Source organism: Heloderma suspectum, chromosome 4 (genome assembly GCF_057233095.1).
Source record: "Heloderma suspectum isolate Gila_16-S chromosome 4, 16-S_ref, whole genome shotgun sequence".
NCBI classification, from domain to species: Eukaryota; Metazoa; Chordata; class Lepidosauria; order Squamata; family Helodermatidae; genus Heloderma; species Heloderma suspectum.
The window spans coordinates 314021241-314042238 of NC_139461.1; the positions used below are offsets into that span (position 1 = coordinate 314021241).

The window sequence follows — 20998 nt, forward strand, 5'->3', positions numbered from 1 at the left end:
CCCGGCCAGGCGCCGCGCCTCCCCCAGGCCAGGCTGCGCGCCCCGGGCAGCGGCCCGGGGGCTCCGGCTGCCTGCCGCCCCGCGAGCTGCCGCCGCCGCCCCGCGGGGACGGCGCGACCCGCGGGGGCTTCCGCGGGCGCAGCGGAGCCGCGGTCCCGGGACGAGCCAGGCCGCCTGGCCGCCGCCGGACGAGCGCAGCCTCCGCGCGGCCCGGAGGCCGCGGCCCGAGGCAGGCCCGGCCGCCCCGGCAGCGCCGCGAGCGCCCCTGCGGGGCCGCGCCCGCCTCCGCGCCGCTCCTCGCCGCCTCACCTGGTAGCTGAGCAGCTCGCCCACGTCCATGCCGCCCGCCCGCCCGCCGGCCGCCGCCGCCGCCGCCGCCGCGCTGCCGCAAGTTGTCGCGAGGCTGCCGTGAAGCGCGCGGGGCCGGCCGGGGCGCCGCCCCGAAGCGCGCGCGAACCCGCCAGCGCGCCGCCGGAAGCCCGACGGGGCGCCGCTGCGGGCCGCCGGTGCTCCGTCGCGAGCGCGGGGACGCGGCCGACGCGGGTGGGTTGTTTCTCCCGATGTTCAGCCGGCATCTGGCTCCCCGTGGCTTGAGCCCGATCCCGTGCCTGCGCTCCGGGGTGATGGGGAGGAGATCCGGCCTGCCTCCGGGGCAGCTTCCAAGTCCTTGAAGGGCGCTGCCTGCCTCCCCGCGGCCTTCTCTCCTCAAGGCTAAACCGGCCCAGTTCCTTCAGTCTCTCCTCACGGGGCTTTGTTTCCAGTCCCCTGATCACCTTTGCTGCCCTCCTCTGAACCCTCTGGGGGTTGGACTCGATGGCCTTGTAGGCCCCTTCCAACCCTACTATCCTGTGATTCTCTCCAGCTTGTCTGCCTCCTTCTGAAAGCGTGGCGCCCAGAACTGGACACAGGATTCCAGATGAGGCCGAACCAGTGCTGAGTAGAGGGGAACTAGTACTTCCCGGGATTTGGAAGCTATGCTCCTATGAATGCAGCCCAAAAGAGCATTGGCCTTTTTTGCAGCCACATCACACTGTTGGCTCATATTCAGCTTGTGATCGACAACAATTCCAAGATCCTTCTCGCTTGTAGTGTGGTTGAGCCACGTATCCCCCATCTTGTAACTGTGCATTTGGTTTCTTTTTCCTAGGTGCAGAACTTGGCATTTGTCCCTATTAAATGTCATTCTGTTGTTTTCTGCCCAGCGCTCCAGTCTATCCAGATCACTTTGAATTTTGTTTCTGTCTTCCAAAGTATTAGCTATCCCGCCCAATTTTGTGTCATCTGCAAATGTGATCAGCATTCCCTGCACCTCCTCCTCCAAGTCATTAATACAAATGTTGAAGAGCACTGGGCCCAGGACTGAGCCCTGCGGTACCCCACTCGTTACCTCTCCTCAGTTTGAGAAGGTCCCATTGATAAGCACTCTTGGAGTCTGATTCTGTAGCCAACTGTGGATCCACCGGATCGTTGTTTCATCTAGCCCACTTTGAGCTAGTTTGCTCATCAGGATATCATGGGGCACATTGTCGAAAGCTTTGCTTTAGTCAAGGTATATTATGTCCACAGCATTCCCACGGTCCACAAGGGGGGTTACTTGATCAAATGAGATCAGATTTGTCTGGCAGGACTTGTTCTTGACAAATCCATGTTGGCTTCGAGTAATCACGGCATGGTTTTCAAGGTGCTTCCAGATGGATTCCTTTATCATCTGCTCCAGAATTTTCCCTGGGATTGATGTCAGACTGACTGGTCTGTAGTTCCCAGGTTCCTCCTTTTTACCCTTTTTGAAGATAGGGACATTAGCCCTCCTCCAGTCCTCTGGCACTTCCCCTGTCCTCCATGATTTCTCAAAGAGAATAGACAGTGGTTCTGAGAGTTCTTCTGCCAGTTCCTTTATTATTCTAAAATGCAGTTCATCTGGCCCTGGAGAGATGAACTCATTCAAAATAATTAGGTGTTCCTTGACCATATGCCTATCGATCTCAAGCTGCAATCCTGCCCCTTCAGCCTGTACTTCACCTTTGCCAGGGGGGTCATAGACCCTCTGAGCCGAAGTAGGAATTGAGCACTGCTGCCTTTTCTTTGTCATCTATTATCATTTTGCCATCCTTATTTAATAGTTGAACCACCATTTCTTTCCTCTGTCTTTTACTTTGCACGTAGCTGAAGAAAGCCTTTTTATTGCTTTTAGCCTCTTTCGCTAACCTCAGCTCATTCTCAGCTTTAGCCTTCCTGACGCCATCCCTGCAATTCTGTGCTACCTGCCTCTACTCTTCCTTTGTTGCTTGGCCTTCTTTCCACTTCCTGTATGTGTCCTTTTTTGTTTTCAGGTCATCTCTAATCTTTTTGTGAAGCCACATTGGCTGCTTCTGTTGTCTTCCGCCTTTTTTTCTTGTTGGAATTGTTTGTAATATTGCCTTTAGAACTCTCTTTTTAAAAAACTCCCACCCATCTTGGACTCCTTTTCTCATTAGAGTAGCTTGCCATGGGACCTTACTTGCCATTGTTCTGAGTTTATTAAAATTGGCTTTCCTAAAATCCAGGGTACCCGTTTGGCTACCCTTGGCTTTTTCTTCGTTTAGAACCAAGAACTCAAGTATAACATGGTCACTTTCCCCCAGAGTACCTGTAACTGCTACTTGATCCACTAAGTCATCTCTGTTGTTTAGGATCAAGTCAAGGATAGCTGATCCTCTAGTTCCTTCCTCTACTTTCTGTAGGAAGAAGTTATCAGCAACACAACTCAGGAATTTCTTGGAGGAGCCATGTTTTGCAGATTTTGTCTCCCCAAAAATATCGGGGATATTGAAGTCCCCCATTACTACTACATCATGCTTCCTTGAAACATTGGCCATTTGCTTTTCAAAAGTTTCATCCTCATCTCCTTGATTGGGCGGCCGGTAGTAGGCTCCGACCACCTGGTTCATTTTATTCTTTGCTCCATTTATTTTAACCCAGATGCTCTTGATGGGGCTACCAAACTCATCCTCCTGTATTTCTGTGCAGATATATGTATTTTTAACATATAGTGCAACTTCACTGAGCCTGCTTAAAAAGGCTCTGCGGCTGGGAGACATATGCCCCGGGGGCACATCGCTGCACCCTTCCCCACTCCAGTGCCCTCCAGAGGTGTAGCACTGCAACCCCCATCCTCAGCCAGTATGGGCATGGCTGGGCATGATGGGAATTGTAGTCCCACCAACTCTGGAGGGCACCAGCTTGGAGAATGCTGTACTACAACAATGGTTCTTTGAAACAGATGAATTGCCCATTCTCATCAGCCAAAGCCAAGCCCGTAAAAGTGGCCAGCCACCTTCGCTCCACTGGGCCTTGTGTCACCCGAAACTATTGTTGTAATAACACTGTTGTATGGGTAGTAGGAATGACTGCAAGAATCAGCAGGCCTTCCTATCATAGTCTTCCAACCAAGGAGGAGGTACCCTTTCACAGCATGGTCTCTGCACTTGACTAGTAGGTGTAGCTTGCTAAGATGACTTCCTTTCAGTAACTGCTGTAGGCAAGGAAGGAGTTTTGCTCCCATCACTTAGCAGTTCTGGCGCTTCAACTGGTGGTGAGAGAAACACATCAGTTCCAGATAGATCTTCAGCAGCTACCTCTGTGGATGCCAACCAACTCTGGCCAGAACGCCTTCTCAGCTGGTGAATATGGCAATGCCACACTGACCCATCTGCACACCGGACTTTGTATGACACAGGTCCAGTGACCTCAGTGATTTTATTTATTTTATTTTATTTTTATTTATTTCATTTCTATACCGCCCAGTAGCCAAAGCTCTCTGGGCGGTTCACAATAGAGGAAGGAACCCTCCTCAGTCCAGCACCATTGTTCCTAGCAAACACCTGATCTTGTGAGGCAAATAAACGGAGAGCAGGAGCTGAGAAGGCAGCACCAGAGCATGCTCCCGTTTGCTTTGCAAGTCTTCAGCTAAATCTGGGTGGAGACGGTCAAGGCAAGTTTTTAGGTGCCACCCCATAAGTGGCTCTGCAGGACTGATGCCTGTTGTTGCACAAGAAGTAACATGTTGGCAATGAGAGACCTGGCAAAGCGAGTCTGCCAGTCTTCTCCGCAATGTGCTTCAGGGCATCTCTTGTTGTCTGCACCATCCGTTCAGCTTGGCCATTTGCTTGGGGATGACAAGGTGCCATGGTGACAGCCCAAGTAAGGTTCTTGTCTGCAAATATTTTAAATTCAGCAGATGTACATGGCATAATGCAGTCCCATTGTCTGAGACGATAGTGTCAGGCAACCCCTGAGTTGCAAATAGGTAGCGCAGTGCTGTGATTGTCACAGCGGCTGTTTGTGATGGTACTGAGACTACTTCAAGCCACTTCGAGTAAGAACTACCACAACCAAGAAGATTTTTCCTTGAAATGGTCCTGCAAAATCTATATGGATTCTTGACCAAGGCTTCTTGGTCACTTCCCTGGGGCCCTTGGTGGATTGTGCCTAGTGGCTTGACAAGTACTGCACACATTTACAATTTGTTCAATATTGGAGTCCATACCGGGCCACCAGACAGAGCTCCTGGCCGATGCTTTCATACCAATTGGTGCAATAAATGTATCCAGATGGAGTACACTGGCTTCCCTTTGTATTCTCCCAATTCTTCAGAAAATACCCTGGGAAATGTATTAACAATTGCTGCAAGCCAACCTGTAGTAAGGGTGTGAATTCCTTGAACGCCAATCCCTATTGATGAGAACGAGTTTCTCCCCAAGAAGTTTTTCCTCTGCTCCTCCACAGTTATATATGGAAGCTTCCTTTGGAAGGAGACTACTGTACATCCACAGTAAAGCATCCAACGATATCGACCTTCTTTGCATTGTAATCACGCAGAATGCATAATGGACTTGACACCTTTGGAGCAAGGGTCCCAGGTAATATGTGCCTCTGTTAATTACGGATACCCCAGACCCCGGAGCCACTTCCATTTTGCACTCCCGGCCATTGATTAATACTGTTGCATCCAACACAGGATCGTGAGGTTCCTTGCCACAGGTCTTCTGAATGTGCTATAGCTGTTGAATTTCATCACCCTGTGGATAATCAACCCTGTGAGATGCTAGGTGGAGTGACTCCTTGTTATAGTTCCTTCGCCTTGTGCTGTCAGATTTTGAATGGCAGACTCGTTCAACGTGACCTTTCTTGCAAAACCTGCACTCAGCACCCTTGAATCTGCACAGGGAGCGCTGATGTGGTCCTCCACAGCCTGAGCAGGAATAGGTTAGCCAGGGCCTATCTGCAGATTTTATGGAGGGTGCATTTCTTGTGTTCTGTTGACCTTGTTGCCCAGAATTCTCAGCCTGCTTGCTCCAGGTGGCATTTACATCACCTGCATTCCTCTTGAATTCTGTGACATAGTGATGCAGTCTCACTGGCTAATGCCTTTTCTTGAGCCATTGCAAATGTCAAGTTTGGCTCAGACAGGACGCGTTGTTGTAGTGCTTCATCATAAACCCCACAGACAAGGCGATCCCTCTAGAAAATCCCCAAAGCTGCAGTGTTGAGAAAGCTGATGCAGTTCTGCAATATAAGTGGCAATGCCCTCCAGGTTTCTGCATTCGTTTGTGAAATTTAAATCTCTCCACAATAACTGAAGGATTTGGTGAGAAATGTATCTTCAGTAATCCTAAAAGTTCATCAAATGTCTTAGTTTTTGGTGAGGCAGGAGCAGTGAGGGAGCTTATTATGGCAAATGTCTGTGGCCCACAAACAGTTAAGAGCACAGCTCGCTTTAGTTCAGCACTGGCTGTCTTATTTGCTTCAAAGAATGAAAGCCGTTCTGCATAAGAATCCCAGGAAGCAAGTTCACTCCCATCAAACTCTTCAGTATGTCCAAGAGCAGCCATTTTGATTTTAATTATCTTTAAATAGGGATGGGCGGCTTCCCTGCCTGCCGGTACATGGAGAGTCCGCCTGCGGGGGGGGAGGTGATCCGTTCTTCCCCTCGGAATCCTCTTCGGCCGGCTCCGCTCCGTGGCAATTCCGCGGAGCCGCTGGCCAGCTCCGAAGCTCTAGGAATACGGCCGCCATGCCGTATTGCTGGCTGAGGGGTAATGACTGCGGACACGAATGGCGTCCAGGATGCCATTTGCAGCCGTAAAGGTCTTAGTTTAAGGTAAATGCAGCTGTAAATGGCTGCATTTTGCTTAAACTAAGACCTTTACGGCCACAAATGGCGTCCTGGACGCCATTCGTGTCCACAGTCAATTCCCTTCAGCCAGCGATACAGCATGGCAGCTGTATCGCTGGCAATCCGGAGTGGAAGGATCTGGCCAAAGAGGATTCCGCGCGGAGGCGGAGGTAAGTGTTCTGTTCCACCACGGACTCTGGGGACGGAGTCTTATTGGAGACTCATTGGAGTCCGTGGTGGAATTCTCCGCCATCCCTATCTTTAAAACACACACACACACACACACACACACGGGTTGCTCAAGTTCTTAAGTGGGTCTAGCTGACTGCTGTGTAAATGGATTCACGGTCCTTGCTGCCTGTATAGCTCTCAGGATCGCATCCTCATTGCACTAAATGTTGTATAGGTAGGAGGAATGACTGCAGAACCAGCAGGCCCCAAGCACAACCATTCTTTGATTCAGCACACACACAAGTGAGCACTTAGCAGGCGCTCTGCCCACTGTTGCTACTCCCAGCTCTACAGGAGCTGCCAAGGTTCAAAACAATAACTTACTCACACTACCACCCACCCAATACATAACAAACACTTGGCATTTACATAGCAGCTTTTGAATGCTCACAGACACTGGGCATCTCCGCATCCAGTTTTTTATCCCACAACTTTACCGGGGCTTCTGCTTCCAGATTCTTTGCGGGATTAAGATGGGTTCCTTCATGCACACTTCCTGGTTTTTGTGGGGAGGATTGGCTTTATATGCAAGTTCTATATGTTTCATTATATAGCCGCTAGATGGTGCTGTTGTTATAGCACCACTTCCTCTTTACACAGACAAATTCAAACCACTTCTTTTTATTAGCTCATTATTTCTGTTTCAAATAAAGCCATGGCAATGGTCGGATAGCATGGGACAGGGTCTGGAGGTTGACAATGTCATGTAAAGGATCCACAAACTTCCATGAGTAGCCAATCTCAATTGCAGGATAAAAGTCCCATGTGGAGAAGCCCTTTGTCTCAGCAGTGTTTACAATAACCCTGTAAGGTAGGCCAGGACTACTATGCCCATATTACAGATGGGGGCCTGAGAGACAGGGGCTTGCCTATGGCCACCCAATAAATTCACAGCCAAAGTGAGATATGAGCCAAAGCGCACCCAGTTCATACTTCAATTTCTTAATCTCTCCAGTAGCTGTTTAAGAATAAAAATATCCTGGAAATGCCAACATTTTCAGCTTTAATGATTCCCTTAGGGTCCCAGTACCAGTGTTTGTAAATGCCACTGTGTTCCTACTTTTTGGCAAAGGGCATGTAACTAACTGGCTCATCTGCCTGTGTTCACTAGAAGATAAAACCATAAGAGCATTCCTCCTGGACAGGACCAACGGGGTGGGGCTGCATCTCAGTGGCAGAGCTCATGGTGTGTGTGTTTGCGCATAGAGGGCCCCAGGCTGAATTCCTGTCAGTTCCAGGCAGGGCTGGGAACCCCTGAGGGAAGACGTGATAAATGCATTTCATTTGCAGCCAGATATGACGTACTCGTGAGTAAAATTTGCCAGTGAATCCAAATAGTTAGGAAAGTAAAGATAGCTGTCTGGAATCCTACAAAACACAGTCTAGTACTTTTTTTTTTTTACTTCTTCTCTGTCTTTAATAGCAGTGCTTGCGCAGTTATCTCAGTGGGAGTTTGCTTGAAAGATAGGCCTCAAATTAAAAACATATATAATTTTTTGACAGAAGCCCCCAGCCGGCACTTTGGTCGTTCCAATGAAGCAGAGGACGAACCAGTCAGGATGAAATTAACTCAACAAATCTCTGCTCTAAGGAAGAGATAAATGGCACATCATGATTGCATCATCTGCCATCCTTTTATTGAGTATCCAGATAAAACACCAGCTGTGACAAACGCACATGTACAGTTGTTCTGCAGAAATCAACATATTCTTGGGAACATTACAAAGTTATTGGAAAGCTCAACAACTAATGCTAATAAAGAAGACATAAGGACATGTAAAAAAAAAAAAGAATATCTAAGAAGAGAAAAAGAGTCGATCCTCGGTTTACAAGCAGAAATCTAAGGCCTGCAGATGTGAAACCACGAGCAAGAACATCCATTTACACATGTGAGTGGACAAGCCATTTTGTTATCTGAGCCATTTTGCTATGGCTTCTTTATTTCTTTTCCTTCCCTTCTGTTGCTCGCTCTTTATTCCCACCACGTAAAACTCCCAAGCAGACATTTATAAAGCAAACCAGAGCACAAACACAGCCCCTCTCCCCAAGGGGGGGGGGATAGGGAGAAGTGCCCCGTCTTGCTGAGTACTCAGAAAGATGAGTGCTGGAGTCCTCTCTGCCTCCTATCCTCCAGCACCGAGGAGGGCAGAGTCCCATTCTGACAGGTGTCCAGCACAACCGGTGCTCAGCCCCATGCCCACTCGAGATGGAAGTTTCCTTTGTGGCAGTCTAGACCCACCAGGGAGGGAAGCTGTAGGTGGTGACAGAATTTAGCTCCTGGGACTGGAGCAGGACCCTTGGAGACAGCCCCCCATGTGCTGCACTGACACCTCTCTGAATATGAGGAGATTCCAGCACTGCTTTAGTTTCAGAGAAGCTGCTTCGGGTCAGGAGAGAGTGATTTTCAGCAGCGCAGTGGCAAGATGCCTGCATGCACACGCCTGAACCTTTCCCTGGCCATGTCTCTTCTGCTGGAACTTTCCACTAGCCCAAACTGTGGGCACTGTTAGAAACTAGCTCACTTTGGCATGGGCCCTGGATCTTCTGAGCCGAGCTCCACATCTTTAGAGCTGCTCCAGTTGCCATCATCGCCTTAATACAAGCCTGCTTCTTCCCTCTGAACACAATAGCCTTGCAGTTACTAGAAGACTTTAGGACTCACTTCTTTAGCGGTATAATATGGAGTTGAGCATGAAGACACTAGCCTTTTATACTAGAGGGGAGGCTACCCCCTTTCCTCCCACCATCTGCTCCTTACTTTCATTGAGTCCAGAATTGCCTAAGAGCACCATTGTCACCCAACTTTCTCCGAGTATGCCTGACCCAGCAGAGTGCTGCCCAGCCAATTGTTACTGGACAGCTGCTGTTGTTGCCCTGGGCCATTGTAGGCAGTGAGTCCCCAACAACAGGAAGAGCAGGCACATTGGCTGCTCACATATCCAACAGAGTACCTCATCTGTTGCTTCCTCCAAGCTAGAGGCTCCTTATCGTGGGAAAGTTGAAGTGGGGTTGCTTGCAAAAAGGGTTTGAATGAGCTGCAGTGTCTGAATTTGGGGTAAGGCAATATATGAGTATTATATTATAATATATTATACTGGGGCCGCGGTGGCTTAGTGGTTAAGACGCTGAACTGCAGACCAGAAGTTCGAGACCCGAGTGCCGCGTGACGGAGTGAGCTCCCGTCTTCAGTCCCAGCTCCTGCCAACCTAGCAGTTCGAAAGCAAGAAATTGCAAGTAGATAAATAGGTACTGCTTTGGCAGGAAAGGTAACAGCGTTCCGTGCACCTCGGTGTTCAGTCATGCCGGCCACATGACCACGGAAGCGTCTTCGGACAGCGCTGGCTCTTCGGCTTAGAAATGGAGATGAGCACCACACCCTAGACTCAGACACGACTGGTTGGGGACACCTTTTTAATATATGAGTGTATGGCTTGCTGGCTGGCTTGAATGTGCCTGAAGCTCCATGGTTTTGCAGTCACCTTTTTCTCTGCTTCCTCATCTGGTCCAGGGACCAGGAGCAGCAAAGCAATGACTTTCCTGAGGTATCTGTCCAGTGCTGTTGTGCTTGTTGGTGATTGGACAGGTGGGGGTAGGGAGTGAGGATTTACTCAGAAGTAAATTCCTTATGTTTAATGGGGGTTATTCTCCAGTAATTGTGTAAGTTTGCAGCCTAAGAGCATGGGTTATTACAGTTTACAATATATTCCCACACTCTCCCTTGCCAGTGTGCCATGTTCAGTTTGCAATTAATCAGTAAATGTTTAAGTTGTCATACAACTCTGTGTGGGTTTGAGGCATTCCATCCTCTCCATCTGGATTTGGAACTGAAAGACCAAGGAAAAGTGTGGGTGCATGGAGGGTAAGTTTTAAGCAAGCACAATTTGGGACATTGCACAGGTCTGTTGTGAAAGCAAGTAAAAGGTTAATTACCTTGTCTACTATAAATTTTAAATTATAGTAATTACTTCTAATTATGCACATATATTTGCATATGTAAATCAGCAAAATTTGAGCAAATTTGTGTTCAATGGGCCTGAGCCCTGGATATTTTAGTACTGCCCCTGGCCCAGATATGTTAAGGGCCCCCTGGCTGAAACCCAGTGACACCATCTTGGCTCTCAATGCCTCTGCCCTGGCTAGCTAACACACACACACACACACACACACACGGCATTAAGAACATAAGAGCCATGCTGGATCAGATCAAGGGTTCATCTCATCCAGCATTCTGTTCACACAGTGGCCAACCAACTACCCACATGAAGGGGGAAAATGTCTTTCTATCCACTTTCTCTGCACACACCTCTGCTCAGTCACCAAATGATGAATATGTAGGTATGAACCAGCCACGCAGTTGCTTCCTCCCAACCTATGGTGTATTTTCTTTGCTCTTGCTCTGTTGGGAGGGAATTTTCTCTTAGATCAGGGGCAGGCAACTTGTGGCCCTCCAGATGTTTTGGCCTACAACTCCCATCATCATCCCTCACCATTAGCTATGCTGGCTAGGGCTGATGGAAGTTGTAGACAAAAATGTCTGGAGAGCCATAAGTTGCCCACCCTTGCTGTAGATCAAATGAGCTAGAGACCCAAGGTGGGGGAGGGGGAAGAAGCGTGCCTGGCATTCCCACACATGGGCACATGGCTGGATTCCTTGAGCACATTTTCTCCAAAAGTGCCTTTCCATGGTATGCTTTCCTCCTCCTTGTGCAACACCATGGTCTGGACTGATCTGTGAATGTCTGGATGGTCCTGCTACTTTGGGCTGAGGGTTTTCCCAGATGGCTGTCCAGCTCCTTCCAACTTTGATGATTCAGAACAAAAGACAAACGCCGACAGACCCTGTGCACCTAGCAGAGCTGCGGCTTTCACCAATGTCTGTGGAGCCCCTTTCATGGGCTCCTCCAACCTTGGCACCATTCCTGGCCTCAGAAGACTCTGATCCAACTTTATTGCTGCCTGGAAAACTAAATTTTCTCCCTGCGATTGCGGGGGAGGATTCAATAACAAAGTAGTGTTATCCAATAAAGGGAGATGGCGCATGGGACAAAATATTGAATTAAAGGCAAATACAGAAAGCAAACGAAGTTGAAAAGAAAGTAGAGAAAAACAGGGAAGCAAGGGACAGGGTTGAAGACTGGCTGCTGTGCAACTGCAACATGAGACAGCAAGGGAGGGGGCCTCCAGCCATCTGCCACATCCCCCTCCCCACACATACACATTAAATCATGCTTTAAACATGTAGAGTCTTAAGTGTGTGAAAAGCAAACCAGGGAGAGGGAGGGTGAGAAGAAGGTAAGAGAGCCAGGAGCTCAATGATCTTCCTTGCATTCAAAATGTTATTTTCTTCATGTAATTTCGACTTGTGTGCAGTCCCTCCCCAAGATATCCTGTCCCTATTCTTCCATCAAAGTAGCAGGACCATCCAGACATCTCTCACACTCCGGGAGAGAGCGGAGTACAGGAAGGCCTGGTGTGCTATGGTCCATGGGGTCATGAAGAGTCAGACACGACTTAACGACTGAACAAGCCAGTTCTTCCATCATGCCTTTGTGGGGTTTAAAAGGCCACTACATAATAACACACAGAGAGAGATGATTCTCCTTGTGATCAGAGAACCCTAGAATCTCCTCATAATGCCCTGATATCCTAACAATGATAGGAGCAGATTTGATACAAAGAAAAGGCTCCCCTGGAAGTATTTTGAAGGAAATTAAGGCAGAGAAAGGACAAGATCATAGAATCATAGAATAGTAGGGTTGGAAGGGGCCTACAAGGCCATCAAGTCCAACCCCCTGCTCAATGCAGGAATCCAAGTCAGAGCATCCCTGACAAATGGCTGTCCAGCCTCGTCTTGAATGCCTCCAGTGTGGGAGAGCCCATGACCTCCCTAGGGAATGGGTTCCATTGTCGTATTGCTCTAACAGTCAGGACATTTTTCCTGATGTTCAGCTGGAATCTGGCTTCCTGTAACTTGAGCCCATGATTCCGTGTCCTGCACTCTGGGATGATCGAGAAGAGATCCTGGCCTTCCTCTGTGTGACAACCTTTCAAGTACTTGAAGAGCGCTCTCATATCTCCCCTCAGTCTTCTCAAGGCTAAACATACCCAGTTCTTTCAGCTCTCCCCATAGGGCTTTGTTTCCAGTCCCCTGATCATCTTTGCTGCCTTCTTTTATTTATTTATTTATTTATATTTATTTATTTATTTATTTATTTATTTCTATACCGCCCAATAGCCGAAGCTCTCTGGGCGGTTCACAAAAATTAAAACCAAACAACACACAATAAAACAATTTAAAATATATAGAACATTAAAACCACAATATAACAATACAACCACAATAAAACCTAGCAGCAGTACAGGAGTTTAAAATACAGATTTAAAACAGCAAAGATAAAAATTTAGAAAGCTAAAATGCTAAAATGCCTGGGAAAATAAAAAGGTCTTCACCTGGCGCCGAAAGGAGTACAATGTAGGCGCCAGGCGAACCTCACTAGGGAGCTCATTCCAGAGCCGGGGTGCCACAACAGAAAAAGCCCTCCTCCTAGTAGCCACCCGCCTCACTTCCTTTGGCAGGGGCTCACAGAGAAGGGCCGCTGATGATGATCTTAAGGTCTGGGCAGGCACATATGGGAGGAGGCGATCCTTCAGGTAACCTGGCCCCAAGCCGTTAAGGGCTTTAAATGTTAACACCAGCACTTTGAATCGGGCCCGGAAATGGACTGGCAGCCAGTGCAGCTGGAAAAGTACTGGCGTAATATGAGCTCGCAGGCCAGTCCCTGTTAACAATCTTGCTGCCCTATTTTGGACCAGCTGAAGTTTCCGGACCGTTTTCAAAGGCAGCCCCACGTATAACGCATTGCAGTAATCCAGACGAGAGGTCATCAGAGCATGGATAACTGTAGCTAGGCTATCGCTGTCCAGATAAGGGCGTAGTTGGTATACCAGCCTAAGCTGATAAAAAGTGCTCCGTGCCACTGAGTTCACCTGTGCCTCAAGTGACAGTTCTGGATCCAAGAGCACCCCCTAACTACGAACCTGATCCTTTAGGGGGAGTGCAACCCCCTCCAGAACAGGTTGAATATCACCTAGCCGGGCAGACGAACCACCCACTAACAGTACCTCCGTCTTGTCTGGATTGAGTTTCAGTTTATTAGCCCTCATCCAGTCCATTACCGTGCCCAGGCACTGGTTCAGAACAGCCACTGCCTCACCTGGTTTTGATGAGAAAGAGAGGTAGAGCTGGGTGTCATCCGCATATTAATGGCACCTCAGCCCACACCTCCGGATAACCTCCCCCAGCGGTTTCATGTAGATGTTAAACAGCATGGGGGATAAAATAGAGCCCTGTGGAACCCCATGGCACAATTGCCATGGCACAGAGCAATAATCCCCCAGCACCACCTTCAGGAATCGGCCATCCAAGTAGGAGCGGAACCACTGTAGTGCAGTGCCTCCTACTCCCAACCCAGACAACCTATCCAGAAGGATACCATGGTCGATGGTATCGAAAGCCGCTGAGAGGTCCAGGAGAATCAACAGGGTCGCACTCCCCCTGTCCCTCTCCCGGCAGAGGTCATCCCACAGGGCGACCAAGGCAGTTTCCGTTCCAAAACCAGGCCTGAAGCCCGATTGAAATGGAGGGTTCGGCCTTCTGAACCCTCTCCAGCTTGTCTGCATCCTTCTTAAAGTGTGGTGCCCAGAACTGGACACAGTACTCCAGATGAGGCCTCACCAGTGCTGAGTAGAGGGGAACTAGTACTTCCCAGGATTTGGAAGCTATGCTTCTATTAATGCAGCCCAAAAGAGCATTGGCCTTTTTTTGCAGCCACATCACATTGTTGGCTCATATTCAGCTTGTGATCGACAACAATGTGAAGATCCTTCTTGCTTGTAGTGTTGTTGAGACACGTATCCCCCATCTTGTAACTGTGCATTTGGTTTCTTTTTCCTCGGTGCAGAACTTGGCATTTATCCTTATTACATTTCATTCTGTTGTTTTCTGCCCAGCACTCCAGACTATCAAGATCCCTTTGAATTTTGTTTCTGTCTTCCAAAGTATTAGTTATCCCACCCAATTTTGTGTCATCTGCAAATTTGATCAGCATTCCCCTGCACCTCCTCCTCCAAGTCATTAATACAAATGTTGAAGAGCACTGGGCCCAGGACTGAGCCCTGCAGTACCCCACTTGTTACCTCTCCCCAGTTTGAGAAGATCCCACCGATAAGCACTCTTTGAGTCTGATTCTGTAGCCAACTGTGGATCCACCGGATCGTTGTTTCATCTAGCCCACTTTGAGCTAGTTTGCTCATCAGGAGATCATGGGGCACTTTGTTGAAAGCTTTGCTGAAGTCGAGGTATATGATGTCCACAGCATTCCCACAGTCCACAAGGGAGGTTACTTGATCAAAAAATGAGATCAGATTCATCCAGCAGGATTTGTTCTTGACAAATCCATGTTGGGTTTGAGTAATCACTGCATTGTTTTCAATGCATTGTTTTCAATTGCATTGTTTACGGACTGATTGTTTTATCATCTGCTCCAGAATTTTCCCAGGGATGGATACAGACCTACTGACTGGTCTGTAGTTCCCTGGTTCCTTCTTTTTCCCCTCTTTGAAAATAGGGACAACATTAGCCCTCCTCCAGTCATCTGGGACTTCACCCGTCCTCCTTGATTTCTCAAAGATAATAGGCAGTGGTTCTGATAGTTCTTCTGCCAGTTCCTTTATTACTCTCGGGTGCAGTTCATCTGGCCCTGGAGATTTGAACTCATTCAAAGCAATTAGGTGTTCCTTGACCATATGCCTATCTATCTCAAGCTGCAATCCTGCCCCTGCAGCCTGTACTTCGCCTTTGCTGGGGATGGGGGGTCATAGACCCTCTTTTGGGAGAAGACTGAGCCAAAGTAGGAATTGAGCACATCTGCCTTTGTGATCTGGTATCATTTTGCCATCCTTATTTAATAGCTGAACCACCATTTCTTTCCTCTGTCTTTTACTTTGCACATAGCTGAAGAGAGCCTTTTTGTTGCTTTTTGCATCCCTTGCTAACCTCAGCTCATTCTCAGCTTTACCTTCCTGATGCCATCTCTGAAATTCTGTGCTAACTGCCTGCACTGTTCTTTTGATGCTTGGCCTTCCTTCCACTCCCTATATGTGTCCTTTTTTGTTTTCAGGTCATCTCTAAGCTTTTTGTGAAGCCACATTGTTTTCTTCTGTTGCCTTCCACCTTTTTTTCTTGTTGGAATGGTTTGTAATTGTGCCTTGAGAATTCCCTTTTTTAAAAGCTCCCACCTATTTTTCTTGTTGGAATGGTTTGTAATTGTGCCTTGAGAATTTCCTTTTTTAAAAGCTCCCACCTATTTTGGACTCCTTTTCTCTTTAGAATTGCTTGTCATGGGACCTTACTGATCATTGTTCTGAGTTTATTAAAATCAGCTTTCCTAAAATCCAGGGTATGCGTTTGACTACACTCGGCTTTTGCTTCCCTTAGAACCAAGAACTCAAGTACAACATGGTCGCTTTCGCCCAGAGTTCCTGTAACTGCTCCTTGATCCACTAAGTCATCTCTGTTGGTTAGGATCAAGTCAATGATAGCTGGTCCTCTAGTTCCTTCCTCTACTTTCTGTAGGAGAGAGTTATCTGCCACACAAGTCAGGAATTTCTTGGAGGGGCCATGTTTTGCAGAATTTGTCTCCCAACAAATATCGGGGAAATAGAAGATAGCTGGAAAAAGGGAAACAAGGCACACCTTGGCTCCCCTCCTCTTGCACCCTTAGGGACATCAGTATTGTCTACAGTAGCTGGCAGCAGTGGGTCCCCAGGGTTTCAGGCAGGATTCCTCTCCCAGCACTACCTGGATATGCTGTTGATTGAAAATGGGATCTCTTGCATGCAGAGCAGGGTCTCTGCCACTGAGCTACAGCCCTTCCTAAGCCTCATCAAGCCCCAGAAAATGGGATGTGTGTACTTCCAAGTAAAGATGCCTACAAAAGGATCTGGCTGGAGGAGGCCTGATCAAGGTGGGGAAGACCAGTGCAGGGCCAGGTGGCCAGGGGCAGTCCTGTTCCCCCACTCCCTGTGTTGATTATCTGCACATTTCGTGTTTCCCTGGGCTCTTGTTTCTTCCTTGGTAATTTGAGGATGTCTCCATATAATGCTACTTGACACCTGCTTAGCCCCAGCATCCGTTTTAATGGACGAGAGGTGCAAAATCTACATTGTGCAAGCGTGGTCTCTCAAATCCTTTGCTCTACTAGTGTAGAACAGAGTAGAGACACCATCATTTCAGCCACCTGCTGAAGTAAGTGGGGTTTAAAGGAGACATGAGGCCTTGGATCCACCCCTTATGGATTTCAGAGCTGTCAGCCTAGGAGTGGTGATGAATAGCAGAAGTCTTGCCAGCATAATAGGTGGCAGCTTAGCCTAATAATAGTGTAGAGGAAGCTGCATTCCTACATACATTTAATGCTGTAGACGTAATATACCTCGACTTCAGCAAAGCTTTCAACAAAGTGCCCCATGATCTCCTGATGAGCAAACTAGCTCAAAGTGGGCTAGTTGAAACAACGATCCGGTGGATCCACAGTTGGCTACAGAATCGGACTCCAAGAGTGCTTATCAGTGGGACCTTCTCAAGCTGGGGAGAGGTAACAAGTGGGGTACCGCAGGGCTCAGTTCTGGGCCCGGTGCTCTTCAGCATGTTTATTAATGACTTGGAGGAGGAGGTGCAGGGAATGCTGATCACATTTGCAGATGACACAAAATTGGGCAGGATAGCTAATACTTTGGAAGACAGAAACAAAATTCAAAGTGATCTGGAGAGCTGGACAGAAAACAACAGAATGACATTTAATAGGGATAAATGCCAAGTTCTGCACCTAGGAAAAAGAAACCAAATGCGCAGTTACAAGATGGGGGATATGTGGCTCAACAACACTACAAGCAAGAAGGATCTTGGAATTGTTGTCAATCACAAGCTGAATATGAGCCAACAATGTGATGTGGCTGCAAAAAAGACAAATGCTCTTTGGGGCTGCATTCATAGAAGTATCGCTTCCAAATCCCGGGAAGTACTAGTTCCCCTCTACTCAGCACTGGTTAGGCCTCATCTGGAGTACTGTGTCCAGTTCTGGGCACCACACTTGAAGAAGAATGCAGGCAAGCTGGAGAGGGTTCAGAGGAGGGCAACAAAGATGGTCAGGGGACTGGAAACAAAGCTCTTTGAAGAGAGACTGAAGGAACTGGGCCTGTTTAGCCTTGAGAAGAGGAGACTGAGGGGAGACAGGATAGCGCTCTTCAAGTCCTTGAAAGGTTGTCCCAGAGAGGAAGGCCAGGATCTCTTCTTGATCATCCCAGAGTGCAGGACACGGAGTAATGGGCTCAGAAGCCAGATTCCGGCTGAACATCAGGAAAAACGTCCTGACTGTTAGAGCAATACGACAATGGAACCAATTCCCTGGGAAGGTGGTGGGCTCTCCCACACTGGAGGCGTTCAAGACGAGGCTGGACAGCCATCTGTCGGGGATGCTCTGACTTGGATTCCTGCGTTGAGCAGGGGGTTGGACCCGATGGCCTTGTCGGCCCCTTCCAACCCTACTATACTATTCTATGATACTATTCTATGATTATTTCTGAGTAGACTATAGTAGACTGCACTGTAAGTTTGTCTTATTAGTCCATTTCAGACCACAGTGCAGTACTGGTGTGACTGATTCTTGTCTCTTTATCTATCCTTGTTAACTTAAAATCTTCCCTTTATTATTACACCCTGACAGGACTGGACTGACTGAATGTGACCCCTGGCGTGGACAAATGGAGGGCATGGATGCCTGTGTTTTCAAGGTATGAACACTGTTATTTTCAGCTGAACAGCAGGGTGAAATGCTTTAAATAATAAATATTCTTCGTCGTCGTCATTCTATCCAGCAACATCAACGCCACGGCAATAGAGAGGGTTCCACAAGTAAAAAACAAAACAAAAAATGGCTCCCTGACCTCAAGGAGGTTACAATCTAAAGTTTGCTGGTGTGGAAGTCAGCAGAGGAAAGGGGAGCCAGGGCGGGGGTGGGAGCGCACGGCGTGCTTGCACAGCTTGCTCTCACTTCCAAGGGGCTCCCTGCACAGGGGCCATTCCCCCTGGACTGCGCCCTTCGTCTGCCGGGTGCGGTTGGGTCTTTTGATGCTGGATCTTTGCAAGGCATCCTCCGTGGTACAGATCCAGGCAATGTTGCTTTCCATGGGGTAGAAGCAGCAGCTGCAGCCACTGTCTTGTTTCCCCTGCCCGCAGCCCTCAAGCCGATTTTCCCGTTGCAAGGTTGCTCGGCTGTGCAGATGAGGAACCGAGGAACGCGGGACGCGCATCGCAGGCCTGTGGTCCATCCATCACCCGCCCGACAAGTGCTTGCCTCCCGCAAAGAAGTTATGACAAGAGTCTGCAGCCCGCTCTCTGCCGTCGCCTCCCCGCCTCCATCGCAGCATTACGGGCCGGCCGTCAGCAGAGCTGCTTGTCTGGGTCGGGTCCCTCGGGGGCGAGGGTGGCGACGGGGCTCAGGAGCGCTCGCCCAGCACTGTGCCAGGACGAGGCCGGGGACAGCCCAGAATACTCCCCAAGACCCCAGTGCGGCTGCCTGGAACCAGGGTGCCTGGCTGCCTTTCCTGCTGCAGAATTGTTATTATTAACAACAACAACAACAAAGTTTCATCCAGCACATCCTACCAAAATGCACACACAGTTTGCTCTCTTCCTTACACACACACACACACACACACAGCATCTTATTCTGTAAGCAGCTTTGGAAGAATCATTATTATGAAGAGTGGCATATAAATTCAAGTATGCATGTATAAATACATACATACATACATAAGTGCCAGAGCCTGCAGTGGCCCTGGGGCGTCAGCTCAAGGGCTATATAGCCCAAAATAGCCCTTCGTTTTAACTTAAGGGGACAGTGTCCAGTTTTTCAGTGAGATTAACTGGAATCCTGAATGAACCTTGTTTTAAATCAACTCCTGGATGGTGTTTTGTTTTGTTTTTTGCTAGTGTCCTTTGTGAGAATCAGGTATGGGCACAGATGGATTTGATGTCCCCATGCCAGCAGACGGCATGGCAGTGGCATATTTGGGATTATCCCACTTAATCATCACAGCAATCCAGCGAGGTAAACTGATAGGGCGTGCCAGCACCTCCACATCCCTTCCACCATGGCCTTGTTACTCCATGGATGGGTGACTGGGCCACAGAGATGCTGGTCAGCCCTAAGGAGGGCAGCACCTGTCTGTGGGACAAGGGCCACGAGTCCCTCAACCTGAGCCTAAAGGGTTAATAACATGCACCTGAGTGATCTCTGAGAGGCTGTTCAGCCTTTTCCTTGTCTCCTCTCCTCTCCTCTCCTCTCCTCTCCTCTCCTCTCCTCTCCTCTCCTCTCCTCTCCCTTCTTCCTCCTGCAAGGGATGCTGGCCATGAGGCTGACCTCAGCCAACTTCCCTCGAGATGTGAGTTTGTTATATGCCCAGTAAAAGTCTGTTCTTAACCCTCCACTCGAGTGTTTTGTCTACATCCGCGGCTGCTCGCTGGGGCTGATTCTGGAAAGGACCCTGATGCTGGGAAAGACTGAAGGCAAAAGGAGAAGGGGACGACAGAGGATGAGATGGCTAGATAGCATCACCGATGCAATGAATATGGACTTGAGCACGCTCCGGGAGAGAGCGCAGGACAGGAAGGCCTGGCGTGCTATGGTCCACGGGGTCACGAAGAGTTGGACATGACTGAACGACTGAACAACAACAACAACCGCACATCAACAAACATCCCGCCCCAGCCTTCCTTCAGCAAGGCACCGCTCCGCCGGGCACTGGCTGTGCTTCTGCTTTGGTGCTTTTAGGAGCCACTGATAATACGTTTTGGTTCGACTTGTATGCCACTTCCATGTAGTAAAATCTGTAAGTGGTTTACATACAAAAATATTTAGAATCACAGTGAAAAATACATATATAATACAACATTAAAACTTTTTAACTTCCAACAACAAAAGACACAATAAAAACACAGCACAGCAGAGCAGAATCATGATGATCAATGACAAACCAGGGAAAGCTTGCCTGAACAAGTCTGTTTTCAGGAGGTGTTTAAAATGAGCCACATTTTCTGCCTCCCAGACTATACAGAGGAGGGGGTTCTAGAGGGTGGACATCACTTCTGAGAAGGCCAAAAGAAGAACCGGGGGGGGGGGGTGTCCAGGAAATGTGATGGCAATGTGAAAACCACCAGTATATCATATTTGACAGTCTTAATAGTTGACCTGTATTGGTATTTCACATTTGAAAGATAACATACAATGGCAAATAGCATTTGACAGTTTGCAGTTTAAGAGATTTCATATTCAGAGTCTGCCAAAATCTCAATAATCTAGAGATGCCAGCAGGTCTAAAGTATCTGAATGTCAAGGTAAATTTTTCAAAAGGAGACTTGGAATGTTGAATGGCCCTGGTGTAATGCCTTGTGTTGTTGTTGTGATTGTCTCAAACTTTCCACCACGGACCACTGAAGCCTTTCCAGATGGATGTGCCTGCAGAAACGCCCCTGAATGCTTGCCATGGAACTGTGGC

General features: G+C 48.4%; 1 protein-coding gene and 1 long non-coding RNA gene across 4 annotated transcripts in view; one reads left to right on the forward strand and one right to left on the reverse strand.

The window, feature by feature from the left end:
* Positions 1–449, reverse strand: part of CTNNBL1 (catenin beta like 1) — a 156430-nt gene extending 155981 nt beyond the window's left edge. For all 3 annotated transcript variants that reach the window (XM_084854908.1, XM_084854909.1, XM_084854910.1), the window contains exon 1: positions 310–449. In XM_084854908.1, the coding sequence (XP_084711034.1) occupies positions 310–339 (30 nt within the window). In that variant the 5' untranslated portion in view covers positions 340–449. The remainder of the gene's footprint in view (positions 1–309) is intronic.
* Positions 395–19930, forward strand: LOC146349089 (uncharacterized). The gene is made up of 4 exons (XR_014790828.1): positions 395–543; positions 7889–8274; positions 18166–18232; positions 18678–19930. It is a non-coding gene; the product is annotated as an uncharacterized LOC146349089 (long non-coding RNA).
* Positions 19931–20998: the final 1068 nt, after the last annotated feature.